We start from the raw sequence: 27,617 nt of genomic DNA, 5'->3' as shown, positions 1-27,617 counted from the left end.
TAGATTCCGTAATCTTGCTGAGCGAGAAGTTAAATTCCTTGATAACCCTCGGGCAGTTAGACGCTACGGGGAGGGAGAGCGGCCATGCCGTGTGCTGGGCAGGCTAATTCGCCACGAGTTTGGAGCCCCCAACATCCCGGCGATAGAGAGATCTGATGGTACGCTAGCTACTTCACCCCAAGACATCCACACAGAGTTCCTCATGTTCTATACTTCCCTATATTCGAGGGTTGATGGGCCCCATGTTTCAGAAATTGACTCCTACCTGGAGGAACTCCCTCTCACGGCCCTGTCCATTGACGCCACTGCTTCTCTAGACAGACCCTTCACAGCGGAGGAACTGACTGAGGCCATTGAAACACTCGCTGCAGGGAAGGCCCCCGGACCAGATGGTCTTCCCATGGACTTCTATAAGCATTATAAATCTGTTTTGGCCCCGCAATTACTAGCTCTATGGGAGGAGGCATGCGAAAAAGGTACACTTCCCCCCCTCACTCCGCGAAGCCATGATAACAGTCCTTCTTAAACCTGGTAAACCTCCTACCCAGTGTGGTTCATACCGCCCCCTCTCGTTAATAAATTGTGACGTTAAAATATTTGCTAAACTATTGGCTAACCGCCTGGCTTCATTCATGCCTGATATCATACCGCCTGATCAGGCGGGATTCGTACTGGGTAGGTCCACATCCCTAAACCTTAGATGACTTTTCAACGTGATCAGTAGGATTAATCCAAAAACACAGGTGTGGTAGTCACTCTGGACATGCAGAAGGCATTTGACTCAGTGTCTTGGGAGTATCTGTGGCGAGTCATGGAAAAATGTAAGTTTGGCCCCAACTTTCGGTCCTGGGTCAGACTACTCTACACCAACCCAGTGGCAAGAGTCCGTACCGAAGATAGGTGCTCCACCCTTTTTCAGATAGCCAGAGGGACGCGACAGTGGTGTCCCTTCTCCCCGTTAATTTTCGCAGTAGCAATTGAACCCTTCGCAGACATGATGCGCCAATCACACTCCCACAGAGGCCTATGCTCTGCGGGACAGGCAGATATTGTCTCCCTATACGCGGACGATGCCTTGCTCTACATCCGCTCCCCAGAAATAAACCTCGCTCCAATCCTTAATGACGTTACCCGTTTTGGGCATATATCTGGTCTTAAAGTTAACTGCTCTAAATCGACCATATTCCCACTCACAGACAACACACAACCACCCTCCGACCTGATGGGGTTCACTTGGTCCCAATCCACCTTCACCTACCTGGGAGTATCGGTCTCCCGTCATGTTGAGAAACTGCGCGTCGACAACTATCAGAATTACCTAGCCATTCTGACCACCAAAGCTGCAAGTTGGGCCAGACTCCCCATTTCCCTAGCTGGTTGAATAGGAATACTAAAAATGGTCGTGCTGCCCCAACTCCTATACCGCTTTACAAACATTCCACTATGGCCGTGCGATGGATTCTTTAAGACGCTACGCAGCATTACTAATACCTTTCTTTGGCACTCCGGGGCAGTCCGACTCAAACTGAATACGCTCACGCTCCCAAGGAACTGGGCGGGTTCGGTGCCCCTGACTTTCTCAGATACTGGGTGGTTGCTCAATCCCAATTTGCCTCTTACTGGTTTAGCACAGCGAATCCCCCTCCTCATGTCCGACTTGAAAAATTGAAGGTCAGCGAGCGAGCGATTGGTTCCCTCATTCTCAAGCCAGCCCCACCGGACCCTGATTCCCCAGACCCTGTGATAAGTACGTCACTTGCTCTCACCAAAATATGGGCAGTGGTTGCAACCCCTAATCCGTTTCATGGTGACCTCCCACTTTGGAATTTTCTCCCTGATGTCCCTTATATTCCTCAATCCATTGTTACCCACTGGACGGGGCAGGTTTATTGACTCTTCGAGATGTCTTTGAACAGGGCAATTTCCTGGAGTGGTCGGACCTCCCCCCTGCCCTTAGGCGTAAACCATCAGCATGGCTACAATACTCCTCACTTCGGAAGAATCTAAAGGCCAAATTCCCAGAATTTCCTACAGTTCCACCAGATGACCCTATAATAGCTGAACTCTGCACCTCCGATTCCTTCAGAGGGAAAGTATCTAGACTCTATAATCTACCACAGATCAGAGCCGCCCCCTCATTTGTTAAACTTAGAGTTAAATGGGAGGAAGATCTCAGAGTCGAGATTACTGATGAGCGCTGGGCCCCTATGTGCATGCGAACCCATGAAGTATCGTACAACTCCAGGTTCAAACTACTACAATTTAAGGTACTGCACAGGTATCACCACACACCAACTAAACTGCATCGTATGTTTCACAAGATCTCGCCTAACTGTCCCAGATGTGGCGCTGACCAAGCTAATTACATTCATATGATCTGGCACTGCCCACACCTAACACTATACTGGCAGGACATATGCTCCACTATATCAGACATACTAGACTGCACCATAGACCCTTCTCCGATGTGCTGCCTCTTTCACGACCTTCCCGGTCTGAAACGTGACTCTAGGAAATTGGCAGGTCTCTGTATGATGCTGGCAGTCCGCTGTATAGTACTGTGCTGGCTTCGCCCCAGTGCACCCACGTACGCTCAGTGGCTCCGGGCAGTCACCTGGGCACATTATACTGAGGAGGCCTGGGGGGCAACACAACACCCACATTCAAGACCAAGGGACATCTGGCACAGATTCTGTGACATGTTTAAATAGGTATAAAGAATCCCTATTAACATGAAAAAATCTTAATCCACCAACGGGGATATAGATCTATGTAATACAATAAAGAGCAAGATGATACGTGTTGTTTACTTGCCTCCAACCCCCTCACACAGGAACTCTATAAGGTTTTCAGCATTACTAGTCCTGAAAAAATGGACCGTATGCTATAACTGATTTACACAAATGTATAACAAGTTTATTATTCAAATAATTCAAACTGAATTTAAACAAAAAACACTAAACACTACCCTCACCTAACACAGTGTACTAAACATTAAAAAACAAATATAAAACAAATATAAAACATCAGATGACTTATTTATACGACACAGAAGATATCACATAACACACAAAAAAATCTCAATGTGTCACTAAAACAACAAGCATCCCAACATGTTTCTGTTCTTAACTGCCCAGTTCAGGCGAACATTCTTCAGGGGATAAATTTAAAAGCATCCACTAATCTCTTCCACACCGTGTTGAAAGGGTAGATTCAGGCACCCATGAGGGTAAAAGGAAAACAACCTCCAAGCCTGTAAAAATAAAGGAAAGGAGAAACCTAATGAGTTCCAAAGAGGGAAGGAAGTACTACAAAATGTAAAAGGAGACATGGCACAGGGATTATGCCACACTCACAAGGGTCCCAAAGGGGACCCGCAGATTTACCTTTAAATGGTGAAACTTCAAAGCACGTCACAGGATGACAAATTTGCTGGTTTCCCTCCAAATGAGAAATCAATACTTCAACAAAGCGTCACAGTCCGCTAGAGTATCGCCACACCTAAGTGAGACAAAACCAATACACAGAGACCACATGCTCTGTTATATCCAGAAATCACACTGGCTTCAAAACCACTGCACATAAAATCAAGGCTCAAACTAACAAAGTGAATTACCTCCACAGATGTAGGGATCAAGACTGCAATTCACAATTCAGTAATGAACAAGTTGAAGTGGAAACATCCATACGATCAAGCAATAAAGTACAGAGTCAATCTGGAAAGCAATGGGAACATAACAGTGAACACCATTTATTTGGCATTACCAAAACCTCAGCTAACAACATGCCGTCAACATGCACTGGAGGGCAAACAGAAGGGGGTGCTTTTATTTCACACACGTGAGGAGACCATGCATTATCTGATGTGAAAAGACAACTCAGCGTCCATGCTGTCCAACCTACACAACGTAAAAGAAATGCGGAAAATGGATAGCCACACAACATGTGTAAAATAAGTGTAAAATAAAGTACCCCAACCACCAAGTAGTGCGGAAGGTGTCCCGGCATGGAGATAATATCATGCACAGAGTCACACCCAGAAGCAAAATGCTGGTAGCGCGCTCACCTGTACACATGGAGGGGTTTATTCACTCCAATTGCAGCATTCAAACATACTCGGCCAGCACTCGATTCAGAGGAGCCATGGCTGCTGCATAATCTCAAAGCGTCTATGGTTGCACGGCAACACAAAGAAAAGACTCTGTCAAAGCGTCTATGGTTGTGCGGCAACACAAAGAAAGGACTCCACTTCTCAAAGTTAGACAGGAGTACAACAACCAAGGGGGCCATGTTGGAACAGACCCAGGATCAACTGGTGTAGAGGAGTTTAGTGGACACTCAGAGCATCAAAAAGATGTAAATTGTACTAACTTCATCAATTGAACAAAAAACCAAATTGTTCACCAAAATTGGATGCCCACATGGTATATGCATCACACAATGTCCAAAATTATATTTGGCTAACCAAATGCCAATCAATGCTTTCATTGAGCCCTAGCACATTGCTTTGTAATTTGAAAATTATTTTTTGCTCTATATTCAATAATTTTCGATCTGTTTCAATTTTGGTATTTCCATGCACCTTTTTCAAAATCAGCCATGTGAAGTCATTGAAACCATGTTTCTTTTCAATAAAATGTTTCACAAGAGGGGCAGTTATCACTTGATTCTTGATACAGCTGTGATGTTCCACCATTCAAACTTTACATTGCCTATTTGTTTTTCCCACATAATGTAGGCCACATGGACAGGTGATCAGATATACAACATTAGCTGTGTTACAATTCGTCATTTCAGTGAAGACCCACTTAACATCAGGTAGAATTTGCAATAATCTAGTTTCTTTTGTTTGTCCACACATGCTGCAATTCCCACATGGAAAATGTCCTTTTACTTCAGGCAAACCCCACAGTCTAGTTTGCCTAACTTGTGGTATCTGTATTTCTGTCACATCATTTCTGATCAGAATATTTCGTAAATTCTGGCTTTTTCTGAAAGCCACTAGGGGAGGCAACACTTCTTTACCACGATATACTTTCTTCCAAGTTTTCATCACAATGTTTTTGATTTAGTAGGACAAATTTGAGAAGGTATTAACAAATACAGTGCCAATCTTTTTAATTGACCTACTACTTTTCTCCAAGAGTGCCTCACGATTGTTATTGTAAGCTCTTTTTTGAAGCATTTCTTATAACTCTAGGCGGATAGCCTTTGGCCAACAACTTGTTGGTCAATACATCCGCACTTCGGGCAAAATCATCTTTAAGACTACTATTGCGCTTCAGCCTCAAAAATTGTCCAAATGGCAAATTGTTCTTTAAATGTTTAGCATGGTGACTATTGAAGTGCAATAAAGAGTTCTTATCAGTAGTCTTGTTATAGGGCTTCACTTTTAAAGAACCATTGTGATGGAAAATGGTGATGTCTAGAAAATGAGTCTCACAATCACATATAGACCCAGTGAACTTCAGAAACCGATTTTGTTGGTTAAGCCATGTCACAAAACAATCTGCCTCTTCTCTTGAGCCGTCCCATATGATCAGTATATCATCTATATACCTCAGCCACTTCCTCAAATGATTGCTGAAAGGGTTGGTGGCTGGGTATATTACTGCCTTTTCAAAATACTCAACATAAAGATTGGCTAAATTCGGGGCCATGGCAGCACCCATGGCTGTACCCTCAATCTGTTGAAAGAAAGAACCCTGGAATTGGCAAAGATTTTGAGTCAGGGCAAACTCCGTGCACCACAGAATGAAAGCATTACTCACAGGATGGCCATCCTCTCTATTCATCAACACTTCTTCAACCACCTCAAGTGTGGCTCTTTGGGGTATCACAGTGTACAAAGATTGAATGTCCAAGCCTATCAGCAAGGATTGGCCCGGAATAAACTCAATGTTTTCCAATTTATTAATAGCGTCAGTGGTGTCTCGCAAATAGCTTTTCATTTTCACAACAGACGGTCTCAGATAGAAGTCTGCAAATTTGGACAAAGGTTCCAAAATCAAATTCACACCAGACACTATAGGTCTACCAGGGGGATCAACAAGTCTCTTGTGTACTTTGGGCAAGGTGTAAAAAACAGGTACTCTTCCTTGATCCCTAATCAGGAATTCAAATTCTTGCTTACTAATCATTTCGGCATCAAAAGCTGCAGTCACCTTTTCTTTGATAATTTTCATGAGTCTGGCAGAGGGGTCATTAGCCAGTCTCAAGTAACTCACATCATCAGATAGCAGTCTTTCACATTCTCTTACATAATCGCTACGGTTCATCAACACAATCGCTCCTCCCTTATCTGCTTGTCTAATAATCAGGTTCTTGTCTTTTGCTAACTTTAGTGCCGATGCTCTTTGTAACCTACTAAAGTTGGAGTTGCGAGACTTTTCGCCAGACTCCAACTTAAGAACCTCTGCCAGCACCTGTCTTTCAAAAACCGTAGATTCGGCATTATGAGTATAGCTGGGAGCACAGAATGTAGATGTATTGCGCAACCCACTGAGATTATTGCTGGTGTATCCTTCATGTTCACTGAAGTATTCATTCAACCGTACCTTGCGCATAAATGCAAAAAACTCTGTTCTAAATTCAAAAGGATCATGAGATTTAGTAATAACAAAACTGAGACCCTTATTCAGGGTGCTTTCCTCTTCCGAGGAAAGGACATAGGGGGACAAATTCATCACCACTGATTCCTTGTTCCTTCACTAGTGAAGAAAGTACGACAGGAGATAATGACCCTGGAGCTCAGGCCAGTATGAGTAGAGGAAGAGGAAGAGGTCCTAGAGGGGGCAATAGACAAAGACAAAGGATGCCTTTTTTAGGACAAGGCCCGAATCGGGGAGACTGGGACAACCAGGTCAGGACAAGGAGTCGAACAAGGAATCAGTGGTGATGAATTTGTCCTCCTATGTCCTTTCCTCGGAAGAGGAAAGCACCCTGAATAAGGGTCTCAGTTTTGTCATTACTAAATCTCATGATCCTTTTGAATTTAGAACAGAGTTTTTTGCATTTATGCGCAAGGTACGGTTGAATGAATACTTAATGAACATGAAGGATACACCAGCAGTAATCTCAGTGGGATGCGCAATACATCTACGTTCTGTGCTCCCAGCTATTCTCATACTGCCGAATCTACGGTTTTTGAAAGACAGGTGCTGGCAGAGGTTCTTAAATTGGAGTCTGGCGAAAAGTCTCGCAACTCCAACTTTAGTAGGTTACAAAGAGCATCGGCACTAAAGTTAGCAAAAGACAAGAACCTGATTATTAGACAAGCAGATAAGGGAGGAGCGATTGTGTTGATGAACCGTAGTGATTATGTAAGAAAATGTGAAAGACTGCTATCTGATGATGTGAGTTACTTGAGACTGGCTAATGACCCCTCTGCCAGACTCATGAAAATTATCAAAGAAAAGGTGACTGCAGCTTTTGATGCCGAAATGATTAGTAAGCAAGAATTTGAATTCCTGATTAGGGATCAAGGAAGAGTACCTGTTTTTTACACCTTGCCCAAAGTACACAAGAGACTTGTTGATCCCCCTGGTAGACCTATAGTGTCTGGTGTGAATTCGATTTTGGAACCTTTGTCCAAATTTGCAGACTTCTATCTGAGACCGTCTGTTGTGAAAATGAAAAGCTATTTGCGAGACACCACTGACGCTATTAATAAATTGGAAAACATTGAGTTTATTCCGGGCCAATCCTTGCTGATAGGCTTGGACATTCAATCTTTGTACACTGTGATACCCCAAAGAGCCACACTTGAGGTGGTTGAAGAAGTGTTGATGAATAGAGAGGATGGCCATCCTGTGAGTAATGCTTTCATTCTGTGGTGCACGGAGTTTGCCCTGACTCAAAATCTTTGCCAATTCCAGGGTTCTTTCTTTCAACAGATTGAGGGTACAGCCATGGGTGCTGCCATGGCCCCGAATTTAGCCAATCTTTATGTTGAGTATTTTGAAAAGGCAGTAATATACCCAGCCACCAACCCTTTCAGCAATCATTTGAGGAAGTGGCTGAGGTATATAGATGATATACTGATCATATGGGACGGCTCAAGAGAAGAGGCAGATTGTTTTGTGACATGGCTTAACCAACAAAATCGGTTTCTGAAGTTCACTGGGTCTATATGTGATTGTGAGACTCATTTTCTAGACATCACCATTTTCCATCACAATGGTTCTTTAAAAGTGAAGCCCTATAACAAGACTACTGATAAGAACTCTTTATTGCACTTCAATAGTCACCATGCTAAACATTTAAAGAACAATTTGCCATTTGGACAATTTTTGAGGCTGAAGCGCAATAGTAGTCTTAAAGATGATTTTGCCCGAAGTGCGGATGTATTGACCAACAAGTTGTTGGCCAAAGGCTATCCGCCTAGAGTTATAAGAAATGCTTCAAAAAAGAGCTTACAATAACAATCGTGAGGCACTCTTGGAGAAAAGTAGTAGGTCAATTAAAAAGATTGGCACTGTATTTGTTAATACCTTCTCAAATTTGTCCTACTAAATCAAAAACATTGTGATGAAAACTTGGAAGAAAGTATATCGTGGTAAAGAAGTGTTGCCTCCCCTAGTGGCTTTCAGAAAAAGCCAGAATTTACGAAATATTCTGATCAGAAATGATGTGACAGAAATACAGATACCACAAGTTAGGCAAACTAGACTGTGGGGTTTGCCTGAAGTAAAAGGACATTTTCCATGTGGGAATTGCAGCATGTGTGGACAAACAAAAGAAACTAGATTATTGCAAATTCTACCTGATGTTAAGTGGGTCTTCACTGAAATGACGAATTGTAACACAGCTAATGTTGTATATCTGATCACCTGTCCATGTGGCCTACATTATGTGGGAAAAACAAATAGGCAATGTAAAGTTCGAATGGTGGAACATCGCAGCTGTATCAAGAATCAAGTGATAACTGCCCCTCTTGTGAAACATTTTATTGAAAAGAAACATGGTTTCAATGACTTCACATGGCTGATTTTGAAAAAGGTGCATGGAAATACCAAAATTGAAACAGATCGAAAATTATTGAATATAGAGCAAAAAATAATTTTCAAATTACAAAGCAATGTGCTAGGTCTCAATGAAAGCATTGATTGGCATTTGGTTAGCCAAATATAATTTTGGACATTGTGTGATGCATATACCATGTGAGCATCCAATTTTGGTGAACAATTTGGTTTTTTGTTCAATTGATGAAGTTAGTACAATTTACATCTTTTTGATGCTCTGAGTGTCCACTAAACTCCTCTACACCAGTTGATCCTGGGTCTGTTCCAACATGGCCCCCTTGGTTGTTGTACTCCTGTTTAACTTTGAGAAGTGGAGTCCTTTCTTTGTGTTGCCGCACAACCATAGACGCTTTGACAGAGTCCTTTCTTTGTGTTGCCGTGCAACCATAGACGCTTTGAGATTATGCAGCAGCCATGGCTCCTCTGAATCGAGTGCTGGCCGAGTATGTTTGAATGCTGCAAGTGGAGTGAATAAACCCCTCCATGTGTACAGGTGAGCGCGCTACCAGCATTTTGCTTCTGGGTGTGACTCTGTGCATGATATTATCTCCATGCCGGGACACCTTCCGCACTACTTGGTGGTTGGGGTACTTTATTTTACACTTATTTTACACATGTTGTGTGGCTATCCATTTTCCGCATTTCTTTTACGTTGTGTAGGTTGGACAGCATGGACGCTGAGTTGTCTTTTCACATCAGATAATGCATGGTCTCCTCACGTGTGTGAAATAAAAGCACCCCCTTCTGTTTGCCCTCCAGTGCATGTTGACGGCATGTTGTTAGCTGAGGTTTTGGTAATGCCAAATAAATGGTGTTCACTGTTATGTTCCCATTGCTTTCCAGATTGACTCTGTACTTTATTGCTTGATCGTATGGATGTTTCCACTTCAACTTGTTCATTACTGAATTGTGAATTGCAGTCTTGATCCCTACATCTGTGGAGGTAATTCACTTTGTTAGTTTGAGCCTTGATTTTATGTGCAGTGGTTTTGAAGCCAGTGTGATTTCTGGATATAACAGAGCATGTGGTCTCTGTGTATTGGTTTTGTCTCACTTAGGTGTGGCGATACTCTAGCGGACTGTGACGCTTTGTTGAAGTATTGATTTCTCATTTGGAGGGAAACCAGCAAATTTGTCATCCTGTGACGTGCTTTGAAGTTTCACCATTTAAAGGTAAATCTGCGGGTCCCCTTTGGGACCCTTGTGAGTGTGGCATAATCCCTGTGCCATGTCTCCTTTTACATTTTGTAGTACTTCCTTCCCTTTTTGGAACTCATTAGGTTTCGCCTTTCCTTTATTTTTACAGGCTTGGAGGTTGTTTTCCTTTTACCCTCATGGGTGCCTGAATCTACCCTTTCAACACGGTGTGGAAGAGATTAGTGGATGCTTTTAAATTTATCCCCTGAAGAATGTTCGCCTGAACTGGGCAGTTAAGAACAGAAACATGTTGGGATGCTTGTTGTTTTAGTGACACATTGAGATTTTTTTGTGTGTTATGTGATATCTTCTGTGTCGTATAAATAAGTCATCTGATGTTTTATATTTGTTTTATATTTGTTTTTTAATGTTTAGTACACTGTGTTAGGTGAGGGTAGTGTTTAGTGTTTTTTGTTTAAATTCAGTTTGAATTATTTGAATAATAAACTTGTTATACATTTGTGTAAATCAGTTATAGCATACGGTCCATTTTTTCAGGACTAGTGATGCTGAAAACCTTATAGAGTTCCTGTGTGAGGGGGTTGGAGGCAAGTAAACAACACGTATCATCTTGCTCTTTATTGTATTACAGATTCTGTGACTACATGTCTGCCCTGGCCTCAGACTCGGAGGCTTCTTCTCCGTCCCACTCCCCTCAGTGATCCTCTATGGGATGTATTTCCTCTTCTACTCTGGTTGCAACTCTTCCTTTATTATATGTTTCTTGTGTTCTGTATGGTAATGCTGCATTGTACAGTGAAACCTCTGTATTTGTAATTGCAAACTGATGTCACGATGTGCCTTCGCTGACCTGTGTTTCTCTGTGTGTGTTGTCAAGCCGAATAAATAAAGTTTTAAAAAAAGAATATGCCAAAAGGTATCTAGCTGCCCCAAGTTTCTGCAACAAGCAAACATAAATAAATACCACTAAAATCAAACAAGGAATATACAGTCAGAATACACCAACAGGTATCTAACTGCCCCAAAATATCTATAACAAGCAAACAGATAAACAAATACTACTAAAATCAAACAAGAAATATACAGTTAGAATATGCCAACAGTTACCTAACTGCCCCAAAAAATCTGCAACAACCCAACAGATAGATGAATAGCATAAAAGTAGAAACAAACAATTAGAATACACCAACAGGTATCTAATTGCCCCAAAAATCTGCAACAAGCCAAAGATAGAAGATTAGCAAGAAACAAGAAATAAACAGTAAAACAATGAAAGAAATATATTGTACAACATGGAAGGTTTTTGTTTCAATCCAGAATGGATTTTTTTTCCCTCAGACCCAATGATTTAGAAAGCAAACACAGAAACTGAGCAAATTGCACAGTACACTGGTTTGAACTATAGTACTTGTAATGTACTAAATATGAGGGTTAAAAAAACACAGAAATGTCTATTATGCAATGCAATAACTCATTATGAACTACCTGCTCTAACATATGATCTTTTCTTTTATCACAGAGATCGAAAAAGTATATCTGGTCGAGTTACCCATGTCATGAAAAAACTGCATACAACCACAAAAAACTCAACCAGTAAGTATACAATAAATAAACTCAGAAACACTGCACTCCTTGTTAAAAACTCCACAAACTTAACTGCAAAATCTAGCCAAACCTTCACATACAAACTCTACAAATGAAACAGTACACAAACTTTTGGGTTGTGGATATTTGATGGTTGTTTGATTCTATGGGTGTGTTATGCTGCGTTGGTTGTGGCCAGGGCCTAGAGTCTTGGGTGCATGGCCTAAGGCCTTAGGCTGTAGGCCATGCACCCAAGACTCTAGGCCCTGGCCACAACCACCGCAGCATAACACACCTATAATACCAAACATTTTGACTGTGGTATGTGAGCTGCTTATAGGGGATATTAATTACAATCAATCCTCTACTAACAACCCAAAACCAACTTCATACTAAAGTAAACTAGGCAGTAGTGCATTTATTATGTCCCGGACAGCCGCGGGCATGGCGAACACATCAGGGGCACCTGCCACCTAAACAAATACAGTATTTGACCCATCTCTTACTCCCTAACCCTCCCCAAGCACTTCTGCACACCAACACACTTCCCAAAATTGCATTTTGCCACTGTTCGTTGCCACGTTGTCGTGGATCCAAGATGGCGGGCGCATCCAAACAATGTGACGCACCTCGCAACTCATCCCAGCCATTCAGAGAACACGTTGCATGTCCGCGGACATGACACAAGCCGATTAGCCAATCGGTGTCCTGTCTGCGGAGTGAACAAGGAAGTGTGTCTGCGGAGCGGACATAGATATCACTAATTGTTTTGCCTTACGTTTTGGCCATTTAAATAAAACTACTAGATGGATTTACACCAAATTTTAAAAAGCACGCTTTCGGGACAAAGCCGCCGCTCTTGCCGCAAATTTGGTGGAACTCCATCCAGCGGTTTGAGCGGTAGGCGTGCGCAAAGTTTTTTCCCATTATGTCTATGGAAAAAAATTCATTTTGGGTCCCCCCCTATAACTTTGCCCCCCCTGGACCAAACCTCCCTAAATTTGCACAAAAAAATCTGAGTGGGCTATATACTTTTTTTTTGCAAAGTTTGGTGAGGATTCGTCCAGGGGGAGCAAAGTTATAAGCTGCCCAAAAGTGCTCTTCCTATGGAATTAGCAACTTAACTATAACTACACAGCCACTACTGTGGCTGTGGAATATATAATGGGGGGCTGCGGGGGGTTTCGGTCAATTGTGCAAAGGTCAATTGTAATTCGAACAATTGTAGTGCTAACAATTTGTATACAACCTCTCTTTCTATCACCGCTGGATGATGAATCTGATTCTCCTTGACACATTGGTGACACCTCAATGTATTGCACTTTGTAACGCGTTGACCGCCTCTCGTACTATTCTGGGGTAGAATTTTGCTGCGACTGTTGACAACATCCTGCCAGTTTCGGGGTCTTTGTGGGGACATTTGACCTTTCTCTGGTGATCTACTCTGACTTAGTTCCGGTTACCTTCGGCTGTTCTGTTGAGACAGCACCACTATCCTCCAAGACCCTCTTGTGTCACTTGCACGCTGTCCGTATTTAAGGTTTCCGCACATCGACTGTAAAAGATTGTCTCCACAGAAGGCATCACACATGTGCCCAATAGCTGGGCATGTCCCTTCATGGAGAAATTCATATCTTCATTGATGGGACTTACGTTAGGGTGCATTTGTTCATTTTTTTGGCTGCATTGACATGACATCCAGGTGCTGGGATTCTTTGCAATATTTTCATCAGCTTCCATGCCTATGGTCATTGCCGTGCCGGCCAGCTTCAGAATGTCCTCTAATGATCTTGTTTTCTGCAGCAGCTTTTTCCGGAATACTGAAGACTCATACCCTGCAATTATTTGTCAATGGAGGGCTTCTTTGGTGAAATAGTTGTCAAAGTCACTATACTGTATTCTCTTTCGCAGTCGCATGACAAATGTACCCATCGACTCACCCTTTGAGTGTTGGTGTAAAAGACATGTTTTTCATAATCAATGTTCCTGTGTGGAGAAAAATATGCATTTAGGCAGTCAACCAGCCCACTGAACGTATTTGTAGTCTCTTTCAGCATCCTGTGTACAAAATCTCTTACTGTTGGCCCGATGGATTGCATCAGTATCCCTCTAATGTGTCTATCTTCTTTTACGCCCATGGCATTCAAGTATACGTAGAAATCCTTGAGCCACTTGGACCATCTTGGCCTGAGGTTACTTGTATCAGCCATGTCAAAACAGCAGCAATGCTTGTAGCTGTATGGCCTCATGGGTGGTGTCAGTTCTGCTGGGTATTGCGGGAGAAAGGTTTAATGACGTAGCCATGGATGTGTCTGAATTCGACCTTTTGATTTCTTTGTGTATTTTTTTTCCCACCCTTTTATGATGGGTGTCCCTCCACTTCAAACTGTGCCATATCTGAGGGTTTACATTGCCCATACCTCTCAACCTTTTTTGATACCAAGGCGGGTGAAAACCCAGAAAGGCCATAAACATAAAAGTAGGACTGCCGTAAAAACGGGAGGGGCGTGGGGAGGAATGCTCCCAGGCACAATCCTCTCATTGGAGGAGAGCCTCAGGGAGGGGAAGGGGGAGGAAATGGGGGCGTGAAAAGCATGACACTTGCTTTTCACGCCTCCATTCGCGCAGGAAGAGTCGCTCCGGGACCCGATTTCGGGATCTCGAAATCGGGTCCCGGCAAAAATATGAATCGTAGCTCCCACCTTTGCCAAGGCGGGTGAAACAGATGAGCTGGCGGGTGGGCGGGTGTGTAGATGCTTTGGCGGGTGACACCCGCCAAAAGCGGGTGAGTTGAGAGCTATGCTTTGCCTCTGTGAAGGAATGGGAGTGCCTTGATCCCCTGCGTGTCAAATCCTCAGTATACGCCTGCACTGCATTTGAGGCCTCGCTGTTCAGGTGATAATGATGTTGTAGGAGGGCTCTACACCCGCCTAGTCACCCAGGCCAGGGATTACACGGCACAAGAGAACGCTCTCTCCCGTGAAGCTGGATGTTGAAATACGCGGTGCAGTTCCAGGCTTACCTAGTGTTCTCTCGTTGCCAGTGCTGTGTTCCCAGGTCTCGGTGTGAGACGGGACACAAGCGTGCCAACAAATAATAGGCCCCTCAGGAGTAAAGGGAATCACATTCTTGTTTAATCAACAGCTACAGTGTTATGACCACAATCGTTTCCCTGGCGCGTCAAACCCGTCGTCCCTCGACCCCGTATTAATGAACAATGAAATAGGATAAAACTTTACACTGACAGCCTCATTCACTCCAACTCAAGTCCCCAACTGATACATTCAGAACACTCATGCACACAATCAATGCTTTAAGTGGGGTGAGAAATTGAGGAGGTTATAATGAGATGATGCTGCCTACATGATGGGGGCGTGGCGTGATGTGTGCTGTGTGTGTCAGTACAAGGTGTGGAACTCAAACATGTTCAAAAATGTTAATACTCACCATCTCACATTTAACTGGCAAAATAACATCAGAGACAAATAAGTGAGTGCCCGAAGCTATCTTTTTACACTGTACACTGCACTAACTCATAAGATTGTCTATCTCTTTTGTGTTCCTGCTGCTCCGTCACTCACAGTCTAGTCCCAGTGGTCGAAGTTTAAAAAAGAAAGTAGTGGAATGATGTTCCCTCTGCCGGCCTTCTTTTCTGCCCACTCCGCTCACCTTCTTTCCCCCAATTCAGACCTATGTGGATTCTTCCATTCCTCCACCCCACAACACTGTGTTTACAATAGTTCTAGCAAGACTTAAGAAAATAGTGAAAGAATATACATTTACATGACCCCCATTAGTGTGTCATTGTCCCCCACAGCAAACAGCTTTATGCAACCTCCCCTTCCAATCACCCATCACTGGCACCTCTTAAGGGACATTCCCATGACTATAGCCACTCACAACCCCTCCCATTAGCTGCAAACACTACTTTGCCTATAACAATTTAAATGAAGAAAGTTGCTCTGGCCCCTCAATATGTTGCTTTAGGAGCGTAATTAAGCGCTGTGGGGTGTCTGAAAGCATGAGCCAGGTACACTTACAAGTAGTGAAAGCAAGTTTATTTCACTGTTTTCAAACAATCCTCGTTCATGCTTTCAGACTCTGTGCATTTGCAACCTCTCCTGGGTTGAACATCGGGTGATGGAAGCCATGGCAATGCCCTGGCTCGGTTGAAGTTTTGGGAGACTGCCAGGGAGTGCCCAAACCCACTTAAAGTCCTGCACACAACCCTCTACAACATTTTCCTAAGCGGCCGGTTATTCTCATGCATCAACATTCCACTATCATACAATGATGACCAGCAGGACAAGAAGACATACCAAATCACAACACTGGGGGCAGGGCTTTAAGTGGGGTAAGAAATCGAGGGGGGGCCCTCATTTGGGGGCGTGGCTTGTGGGAGGGGCGTGGCCTAAAAAGTACGCAAATCGTACGGTATACACACAAATATATATAAATGTTATATATTTGTGTGCGTACCTTTCTATGGTTTGTGTACTATGCAAGCCATCTTTTCTAAACATAGAGATATGTAACATATTTCTACGTTTATAAAAGATGGCTTGCAAAGTACACAAACCATAGTAAGGTACGCACACAAATATATAAAATGTATATCTACTTGTGTGCATACCCTACGGTTTGCCTAGTTTTCAGGCCATCTTTTTTAAACAATTCGGGTTTATAAAAGATGGCTTTGAAAGTACACAATTCTAGCAATCTTTTATAAAGCTTTGACTACAGACAAAATTGTCCGTCGGCAAAGCTTTATAAAAGATGGCTTGAAATGTGTACTTTCCAAGCCATCTTTTATAAACCTCGAAATATGTCGAGGAATCCCCAGGTTCGCCGAGGGTTAAAGACGCCTCGGCAAACTAGGGAAACAAAGGGACAGTAACTGCCTCTGGTGACCTTTCGCGCGAGGGGTCACCAAAGGCAGTTACTATAACTGACGGAAGTGGCAGCCAGTCACAAGCGTTGCTGTGGCTGGCTGCCACTTCTGTCAGCTCGCCTGACCTCATGGCAGGCGCATCTCCCGTCGCGGCTGCGACGGGATAATGCATCCCGCCAATGTTGCGGTAGGATGGGCGCCCCGGCAGGGCCCCGGCTTAGTCCCACTTTTTGGAGACTGCCGGGGCCCGGCCCCGGCAGGCCCCAGCCCACTTTGTGTGGGGGATCATTTCGACATTTTAGAGGTGCCATGCAACAGGGTATATAGATTACAATGACAACAAAGATTAGGTTAAAAGCTTCTGATTATCACAAGACGGTCAGCTAGCAGAGAGCTTAAACACAAAATGCCCACTGAAGAGCTCTAAACAGTCCTTTGTCAGCAAGTGGCTGATGTGGAGGAACCACTGTTAGAAGGCAAAGAAGTGATAACACTTCTGTATATCCCATGGGAAGAGAAAATACAGCGTCTAATGGGAGTGCTGCAAATCACACATTTTAAACCCCAGAACGAAATTAGTATAGTGCCATGTTACAAAACTGCTGACTGGCAACATGGGTGCAGCTGCAGGAGGCCCGTTTCATATGAAAAGATTGAAAGGTGCTGGCGCCGTCCTTGCTGGGGGCATGTACTCTTGGTAAAGAGAGAACAGGCATGTCGAAATACAAATATTTAAAAAATGGTTTCCTGTCATCGGGGTATGAGTAAATTGGAGTGCTGGGCATACTTGCCAACCCTCCTTATTTAGACTGGAAACTGCGGGTTTCCAGTTAAAAATGTTACTATTTTTGACTGTCTCCCACGTAAAATATGCCGAACCCCAATGCATCTCAATGGGTAAATATTATTCTCCCCTTCCCGTTAAACAATCTCCCTCCCAGCAGGGGATCCAAAATGTTGGCATGTATGTTGGTGGGAAAGGCGTGAATGACACCGTACAGAACAGCGAGCATTACAGGGTGACTTTGTAGCTTCAGCTTTGAAGAATTTCCTGTGAAACCGTTATCTAAAGTTGGCCTTATAGCGTGTTCAGACAACCTGTAAACTTGGGGAATAACAGAAAAAAGGGGCAGTGTACTTCCGGTTCCTGTTGCGCAAGCGCAAAGCAGAGACACTTTTGAGCATGCGCAGAGGTAAAGGCCGTCAGGTCTCGCGCGCAGCGATGTCGCGGCACGTTCAGGCACGCGGGATGGAAGGGGAGCTTGTAGACCCCGTCCTCTGTTCTGCGCAGCCTCAGTTGAGCTCTCGAGACTCAACACATCAGTCACCGGGGAGAGGGCTTTGCTACCCCAGAAGCACTTCACCTCGCTCAGGCAGGTGTTGCTCTGAATCCCCAGAGAGATCCCCGCAGACACATCCCGCCAGGCTCCCGCGAGAGAAGCCCTCGCAGGATAACTGGAGGCACGCACACACAGGAATACATCTTTTCAGCTTGTCTGGAGACACATCCACCCAAGACCCCTGGAGACACAGCCACCATGAATCACTGGGGGGAAATGCATGCACAGGCTGCAAATGAGGTGAGTTGACCCCTGAGATGTATCACTGGAGGATAGGATTCATTGCTGCCAACTGGAGCAATGTCATGAGGCTCATGTTAGCCAGTCTTGTCTTTAAAAAAAACATGTTTTTACAAACAGCAATTAGGATTCTGTGAGTTGTACACGTTGTAACTGACGCCCCTCCTTGGCTGGTGCAGAAGCCACATGTTGTGTCATCGGCGCAATAAAAGGCTGAGCGGCTTCCACACAGACCAAGAAGAGACCAAGACCCACGACTACATACTCAACCCGAGAAGATGGAGTCATGAGGCTATAGCTCTCAACTCGCCCGTTCTGAAAGCAGCTGAATCACCCGCCAAGTCCCTCAAATGACCCTTCACTTCTATGGGCTCTCACACGCAAAAAAGAAAATCTGGTGTTTTCACCCGCCATGCTGACAAAAAAGGTTGGGAGCTATAAGTGAGTCTCAAGCCTCGGTATTCAATAATCACCACTGATGGATAAAATCTATCGGCAAGAAGAAGAAAGACAGCTGCTTGGCAGTCTGTCACTGCACTAACTCCGGCTGTTCACACCGCCCTTCACCATCCAGAATAAAGGGGCTTTGATTCCCAAATGTGCAGAGTGCTGTTGGGTAAATAACGGGACTTGCTGACGGTTAACCTTATGACATGAGGCAGTTGGAAGCTTTGCAGCGATTGCTAATGCTCCTGTTTTTTATGTTCATATTGCAATTTGTGTAAGGAGCCTATCTGTGAAATCGCACACTATTGTACTCCACTAACAATATGATGGGCCTCATTACGAGTCCGGCGGTAACCGCGGCGGTAAAACTGCCTGGTTACCGCCGGACTCGTATTAACATTCCGCCTCCGTGACTCCCGGAATTACCAGGGCATTACAGCCCCGCAGTCCTGGGAGTCATGGAGGCGGAATGGTCTTAATCCCCATTCCCATTGAGTCCCATAGGACTCAATGGGAATGGGGAAGTGGAAACACCGGCACCATCTCGTGATGGCGCTGGTGTTTCCACGTCCGCCTGCAGGCAGGAGGTGTTCAACCCGCCAGGTCAGACCTGGCGGGAAGATCACCTTCCGGCTGCAGGGGACGGGATCGGGCGGTCCGGAATTAACAGTGGCGGCGGGTTTACCGCCACTGTTAATTCTGGACCACCCGACCCGTAATGAGGTCCGATGTGTACTGGATATGTGCATGTGCACGCGCACACACAGATAACAGGTGTATTTGTAGAGCACACTTTCATCCCTAGAGGGGTATCTTGGCAGTACCCAGCCATCTCATACCTATCAACTATCCCCTGACACTAGCTTGTCTCAATACTTTGCAATCTCTAAAACTACCCACTGTCATCAGGCATTGCATAGCTCAGTTTTCTGCAGTCTGTAAAGTTCCATTGCCACATAATCCTTCTCGTGCTTTTATTCCTCATTACTCTGCCATAGAGGAACTACCACTGTCCCCAGGCACTTCCACCGCTCAACACTACCCACTCTCTGCAAGTAAAGTCACAGCACAGTACTGTGGTCTCCACTCTGCCCACTCTCCTCAAGAACAACCACTCTAAACTAGCAAGTATATTTCGAGGTCTGGGTTCTGCATTCTATCTTCACTTGACTGGTGGAAATGTACTTTAAGTCACCTGGAGTGCAGATGGATAGCTCAAGTTCCCAAAGCCTGAACCTGCTCCGGTCTACCTGTGCCATGAAAACATTCACTTGTAAGATACATTTTTATTTCAATACTCACCTCCAGTGTTGATCTGTAAGATAAAACTGTATAAGAAATGCATTGGGCTGGTAATTTGGCGGTAAATCCACCAAACGCGATTAAATTGGTCCTATAGATTTACCACTGGATTACAAGTGGTGGCAGGGCAATGTAAGTCCCTATTTTTGGAGTGCGTAGGACTCCATGGGAAATTCGGTCGAATTACCGCTAGTGGTAATTCCGTTCCGGTAATTCCATCGTTTTTTGGCAGTAAAGTGGCAGATTTACCTCCAGCCTGCTGTAGGTAAGTCCTCCACTTCACCGCTAAACTCATAGTACAATGGTGGTGCGGTAATGTGTGGTAATGCATCTGTAATATAATTCCTGCCACTTTATAGCTGTTTTTTCCTTAATCACTGTACTTGTAATGGGGCCCATCGTGTGGACAATCACCCCACCCCCAAAAAATAGGGAGTAAAAACGCAACAAAAAATGGGAAACCGACATATATGACCTTGCGCCCCTGCTTTCACTCACACAGCTCCATGAATATGTTTGGACTAGCAGTGCACATAGTGCCACAGGAAGAAACTACTATTATTAGTGCGTGATCAGAAGAAGTAAATGTAATAGGCCAGAGGACTGGGGGCTTGCATCAATGATATCACAAGTCAGCAGAGTATCTAAGGCCCATCAACACCTCCCGTGGCAATAACAGAAGACTCAGCCATGGGGCAAAGTTTACTGTCTTTATTCTCCAATAGACAGGAATCATACAGGAAATCACAAATCTCCAGCACAAATATTGTATCTATTGAAACGGATCAATTTTGGTCAAACATTAATGGGGCAAGATCTATGGTCTTAGTCTCTGCAACTCACCACATCTGGAAAGCGGCTGCTCTGATGTTTTAATTTTCTCCATATAAATTTATCAAAGCACTGATTGAAAAAGCAATACTTTGTCTATACTTGCATACCTGCTGTGTAGACTTTCAAATTATCAAGTGCTCATTAACTGTTTTATTTTCTTGTTTTACTTGTTATGTTCTATTTTATTCAATTGCTATAGTATAATGTATTGTTTTCACTGTATTTTATGTATAAAAAATATGCTTAAAGTTACCTTAACTAAACGCACAATGAATACAAAAGTTTAAAAGACATTTTAAAAATCTCCAGCAATCACAGCTCCTGAACTGGTGCCACCCAGTTTTGTACCGGGTGACGTCACAAACATCAACTCCATCCCAATAAACCTATGGGGTATCCCAATTGGTTAGTTCGAGTCTATCACCTATAGAGCAAGTATGCATCTGAATCCTCATTGGTCTAGCATGTCAGGTGACTTCGTCTGAGATTCCCCAAAAACTATCTATTACATTGATGCATGGTCGCACGAAGACCATTGGTCTGTGCAACATTCTACACCACCCCATGATCAGAGCGTCTGGATTGGTTAAAGCGGGTCCTCCCAGGCCTGGGACCCTGTTCTGTTCACATCGCTCAGTGTACCTTTTCATGGTAATGAGAAGGCCCATGTGTCCCCATTTTTGCCACTGGTCTGATCACCTAGCCTGAGAGAGTGCCTTCAGGTTGCAGGATTGGTGGGCAGTGGATGTATCAGTCTTCTCTGCTTCATTGGGAACTGCTTCTCTTCTCACCATGAGTAAATAGCAATTTGTTGGCTCTGCTGGGTCACGTGGGCGCAGACCGAAGGCGTAGTTCTCCTGTCTACAATTATGAGGATTTTATTTTGAATTCTTGTAGGTGGCTCACTGTCTCGGGAATAAGGATTTTTTCACCGGCTCTTGTCCTTGGCTCCGAACACCATCTCTGTGCCTTGTGCTCTAGAGCCTGTATCTCTCTCTCCATGTATTTGAGGCCTGTGGTCTCGTGTATTCACTACAGTCATGCTATGGTTTCCTCATGTATTCTAATATCTTCTTAGAGGTTAGTCGCAATAGACCCCTATAGGTTCCTTATATGTTCCTGTAGCTCCTTATGATTAGTTGCAATAAATCGGTTGCAAGCTTGGTCCACGCATGTTTGGCTTTCTTGCGTTTCTGTATTTGGCTAAAGAAAAAGAAAAACATTTGGCAGTATGTAAATTATCTGTTTTTCAAGCATGTTTTTCATGTATACTTGTGTGCGTCTGCGTATCTTCATGCAGGAGTGCTAATTGCTTCATGACTAACACTGCTATGTCGTGTTGTAAATAGTGACATCATCATGGTTGGACTTAGCCGTGAATCAACTTGATCCATTGATGGAACACTTGTCTCCTCAAAGCCATCAATTGGTTATGGTTTGAAAGGTTGTCTGAGAGAATATCTCTTTGCATATGTAGAATACATTGGTGCAGCTGGTGCTGAACCGAATAGCGAGTTACATCTTTCTTTCTTCATTCTGCGGGTTGACATTTGCATAGTGGACATGAAGGCCATTCCAGGGACCCTCTCTTCAGTCCCCCCTCTGGGCAACCTGTCGACCACTCCTCCAAACATATTCACCTTCAACTTCGGGAGCCAAATCTTCATTACTCCCCGTAGGTGCCCATAGAATCTCGGATGGTCATCCAAACTCCATGTCACGTAGCAGAAATCTCCTCCAGGATTGCACCAAACCCATTTCCCTCAATAGTCTGTGGTGTCGTTATTTATTTTGGCCAACCTGCATTATATTCCCAGGATGAAAGACACCGATGTCTGTGTTTTTCTGGATTAGGTCAAATTACCTTTTTTCTTTTTCCTAAAGGAAAAAAAGACTGATTTAGAAAGACCGCTCTGTGACCGCATAGCGCGGTCTTTCTTAATCGAACTGTCAGCGCTTGCGCCACATACGAGTGCGTGCAGGGGCTGACCGACATGGCAAGATGGAGAGGACCAGCTGGTAAGTGTGTGTGTGTGTGTCTATGTGCGCGTGAGTGTGACAAAATGTGTGTGTATGGAGAGGGGAGTGAGGGGTGCGTGGGGTGAAAACCCCACCCCCCAATAAAAAAAAGCAGTGATGTCCCATTCACGTTTTCTGGGGGTCGCACAAAAAACGACTGAAAATAAATCGGGTTTTTTGAAATGCAACCTCCAGAAAATGGGAAAATGACAAAGAAGCGCTTTTCCATCTTGTCATGATCATTGACCCCTCTTGCCTTTGTGACAGTAGGTAGTGAAAGTGCAAACAAGAGGTGTACTACATTTCACTTGTAATTAATTGATGTTACATATTCTGTTCTGCGAGCAGGTCACCTTCCATGATGCTCCTGCCTGTTTCCCTGAAGAGGAGTGGAAGTTTTTGAAGGAATGGCAGAAGGATCTTTACACGAATGTGATGCAGGAAGTTCACCAAGCTCTGCTCTCTCTGGGTAAAGTTACACGCCATCTTTGCCACTGCGTGACTGCAATTTTTCATGCACAATGCTCTCTTTCCTTAAGTTTTGCTTATAGCCCAACAGGAGTGCCATTACATAGAGTAGTATTACCTCTTGCTTTTAAAGCTCACAGAGGTGGTAGGAATCCTACAAGAAGCGCTATATAAGAAAAGTGACATCTTTCATTTTTATTTTTCATTTCTTCTTGTTTATATCTTTCTATGCTCTCTTGATCATTCTAGTATTGTCTGTATGTATTTCCTCAGCTTTACATCTGTTTATTGTGTCCTGCTGTATACTGCTGCCATTGTTCTATGTGAAATCTTAAATGAAAATACTCCAGTCCCAAAAGATGGAATTGTTGAACATCATAGCAGGATAAAATCGAAAGTTTCAATTAAATGGCTTGAACAATCAAGCAGAAACTGTAATTTGATTTTCCCCCACCGAAACCCCTGACGTACCTCAACACCTCTACCACTAGCATACAGCGACTACCAACGAAAATAAAATTTGGTATAGCTAGCCACACATTGAATCTTCAGCAATAGCACTCTATCCTAAACCACCAACAGCGCCCACCTACTTGCCTAACCTCTGGGCTGCTTACTGGAGCCTAGGCAGCCACCTAAATCCTAAACCGGCGAAAATGCACACAAGCATCTGTTAATCTAAACTCTTAGAACCGCCTACACACTGACTGCGAGCACCCAGAGGGTTCCAACCACAAAACGCATTGAGGCCATACAAATAGGGAAAGAGCGCTCTATAAATAACTAATACAATCCATATTAATTCAGCTGACCTCTATGGTGCTCTATTCTACCATTGTCATAACATTTGTAAACCACCTTAAACGGGGGATAAACCAACTGAGCACCTCTACCCTCCCCTACCATCACCTAATACATGCTTGGCATTTGTTCTTGTCTGCCCCAACTCTCTTCACTTCACCCAGCTTCTGGATATTTATTATTAAATTCAACTCATTGTTGAGTCTGCCTTTTTAAATTCGAGACATTTTGCTTTCTAGATTTTACTTTCATCTTTCTCATGCTCTCTGTCTCTATCTCCCTGCTCGTACTTCTGTCTCCCATTTCTTTCACTTGAATAATCGCCGTCTGTAAGTTGGCAATAGGCTCTGTACGCTCACTTGATATACAGGGTCATCACGAGTTTGGTGGTAACCCATAAATGCGGCGGTAACGCTATTACTGCTGCACCAAACTCGTTACCAGCCCCGGCACCCGCGAATGGGCCATTACGGCCCATTACGAGATGAATGGGCCGGTAATTGCCCATTCGCGGTGCCGGTATGGCCGGCCTCCCGATCCCCATTCTGCCCCATAGGAGCAGACCATGCGTGCAGTCCAGCACTGGCAAGCAGAACTCTTAATGTGGCGGAGAGGTAACAACGGCGCCGGTAGCACTACCAGCGCTGTTGTTGCCTTTCCGCCACATTCGTAATGAGGCCCAATTTCTCCAAAATTAAGTGAACTTCATTTTTGAGTAATAATAATAATTTAGCATTTATATAGCGCTACAAACCCTCAGGAATCTGAGCACTGCTTATTATTACCCACAGTGTGTGGTGCTCATTTATCGACCTCAGAAGGATTAAAGGCTAAGTTTGGCCATGTCGGGATTCGAACCTGTGTCAGCATGCTCTGCACAGATGTCAAAGCGAGTGCTCTACTCGCTGTTCTATCGGACCGCAAAGTACATCTTTGTTTAACATATTTTAATGTATTTGTGTTTTTCTCTCCACACATCTATGATTTTCTTCACTCTTTACACGCTAGTTGTAATTGCACTCTGTTGTCTGGGATCTCTGCAGTTTAATTACTGCTCAGCGCCTAGAGATGGCTGACAGGGAGTATAGGGTGCTGTGTGTGGGTGTTGCCCCTTAGTCTCTCTCTTTACCGCTGTAATTGTATCCCATGGGCCTCATTACAGCCCAGGCGTTAAGGGGTTAACGGCGCCATAAAAGGTGGCGGCGCCGTTAAACCCTTAACGCCTGATTACGAGGTTCCTTTGCGGGTGGCACTTTAACGCCTGCTTTTAGCAGGCGTTAAAAAACCAAACCGTAATTAGCGCCTTCCCCAGTCCCATTGAGCCCTATGGGGCAAAAATGGGAATGGGGAAGGGCCATGGCGGCATGGGGAATTACCGCCCCGCCAACCTCGGAATGGGGCGGTAATTCCCCATTCCGCCATGGCGGAGTCGGTAAGTTACCGGCATGGACCATGGTGCTGTTAGCACCATGGTCCAACGCCTGGGTCGTAATGAGGGCCCATGTGTTTCCCACATTGTCATTATTATTGCTGCAAGTACTGCCAGAAATTCTACCTGAACACTTCTGTCCCAAACAGGAGTTGGCATGGTTGTAGGTAGGCTGAAGAGAAATTGGGCTTAGCCCCGGCAGTCTTCATAAGAGCCTTCGACACAGTGGTCTGCCAGTGCTCCCCAAAATGACTTCTCCCACCTGACATCCTAGCATGCTAAAGGAAATGAAAAGAAAATGTGTGACAGTACTGCCCTTCCCCCGCACATGTCACTATCAGCCATGTTTTGAGTCACATCATCAATTATGAGCATTCCGAATTCGATTATTTGATTTCTAATACTGAGTCGAAGGTATCATCTAGAATGCATTGTTTGATGTTGAAAAAATATATTAAAGTCTTGCCATGAGACTTATTTAATACATAAGAACCATGGCATTCCTTCAAAAGAACTCTGGGATCGTAACATACACTGACCTATTTTGATTTTATTTTTAATATTTATTTATTTTATTTGTAGTGCCCATTGACAAGGATGGTAGGCATTAGAGCGCAAGGACACACATATAGGAACAAAACAGATTAGGACGAGGAGTCGCAGGGCAAGTGTGGGAAAATATCTTCATTTAAGTCTGTTTTTTTTAACTGTACCTTAATTGTATTTGACTCATCCCTTTAAAATAGATGTTACAGCTTCCCCCACCCAAGCATGAAAACTGGATAGCATCTGTTCGGCCTCTCTTTTACTCACGTGGGCTTCCCGTCCTTTAAGGTTTCTTTAGCTAGCTGGGCTGGGATTTTGAGGCTGTGTCAGACACTTTTTAGATCCTGTCCCCAAATATTGATTTGCTAATTTCAGGGCTCCCCTGGATTTCTTATCCCACTTAAGGTACAAGATGTTGATGTGCCGGGCAAATGGATACTTCTCAAAACCATCTGCATGAAGAGATGTATCTTCCGGTAGGTGTAGAGCTACTCTAGATATAGGGCCTCATCACGACTTTGGCGGTAACCCTTAAATCAGGCGGTAGCACTATTACCGCCGGATTTAAGGGTCCGCCAAATCAGGACTTCGGCGGATTTCGCCCCTGCTCTGAGCTGGGGGGAAATCCACCGAAAATTCGCGCTCATACAGCCGGCGGGAAATCCGCCGGTGGTATTAGCGCGAAATTTCCCCATTGAGCCCAATGGGGAATGGGGCATTCCCGAATGGGCTCAATGGGGAATGGGGATTAACATTACCGCCGAACTCGTGATTCGGCGGTAGGGCAGACAGCGCCGGCGCTAATAGCGCCGGCGTTACCGCCCAAGTCGTGATGAGGCCCATAGTCTGCATGAAGAAATGTATAGAGTGAGCTCCTCCTTCCGGTAGGTGTAGAGCTAGTCTGGATATAGTCTGCATGAAGAGATGTATAGAGTAAGCTCCCCCTTCCAGTAGGTGCAGAGCTACTCTGGATATAGTCTGCATGAAGCGATGTATAGAGTAAGCTACCTCTTCCGGTAGGTGCAAAGCTACTCTGGATGTAGTCTGCATGAAGAGATGTATAGAGTAAGCTCCCCCGTCCGGTAGGTGCAGAGATACTCTGGGTATAGTCTGCATGAAGAGATGTGTAGAGTAAGCTCCCCCTTCCAGTAGGTGCAGAGCTATTCTGGATATAGTCTGCATGAAGAGATGTATAGAGTAAGCTCCCCCTTCCAGTAGGTGTCGAACTAGTCTGGATATAGTCCACATTAAGAGATGTGTAGAGTAAGCTTGCCCCTTCCTGTAAGTGCAGAGCTAGTCTGGATATAGTCTGCATGAAGAGATGTATAGAGTAACCCCCCCGCCCCCCTTCTGGTAGGTGCAGAGCTACTCTTTATATAGTCTGCATGAAGAGATGTGTAGAGTAAGCTCCCCCTTCGGTAGGTGCAGAGCTAGTCTGGATATAGTTTGCATGAAGAGATGTATAGAGTAAGCCCCCCCTTCCGGTAGGTGCAGAGCTAGTCTGGATATAGTCTGCATTAACAGATGTATAAAGT

General features: G+C 44.3%; 1 protein-coding gene across 4 annotated transcripts in view; it reads left to right on the top strand.

Moving 5' to 3' along the window:
• Positions 1 to 17,905: 17,905 nt before the first annotated feature.
• LOC138489333 (zinc finger protein 1 homolog) overlaps positions 17,906 to 27,617 on the top strand; it is a 135,954-nt gene continuing 126,242 nt past the window's right edge. For 3 of the 4 annotated variants that reach the window (XM_069617039.1, XM_069617040.1, XM_069617041.1), the window contains exons 1-2: positions 17,906 to 18,236; positions 23,187 to 23,307. In XM_069617039.1, the coding sequence (XP_069473140.1) occupies positions 18,195 to 18,236; positions 23,187 to 23,307 (163 nt within the window). In that variant the 5' untranslated portion in view covers positions 17,906 to 18,194. The remainder of the gene's footprint in view (positions 18,237 to 23,186; positions 23,308 to 27,617) is intronic. The other variant, XM_069617038.1, reaches the window with a different exon arrangement.

Source organism: Ambystoma mexicanum, chromosome 9, assembly GCF_040938575.1.
Source record: "Ambystoma mexicanum isolate Mex_15411 chromosome 9, UKY_AmexF1_1, whole genome shotgun sequence".
In the NCBI taxonomy this organism is placed as follows: domain Eukaryota; kingdom Metazoa; phylum Chordata; class Amphibia; order Caudata; family Ambystomatidae; genus Ambystoma; species Ambystoma mexicanum.
This window is presented reverse-complemented; position numbering and strand designations above follow the sequence as displayed.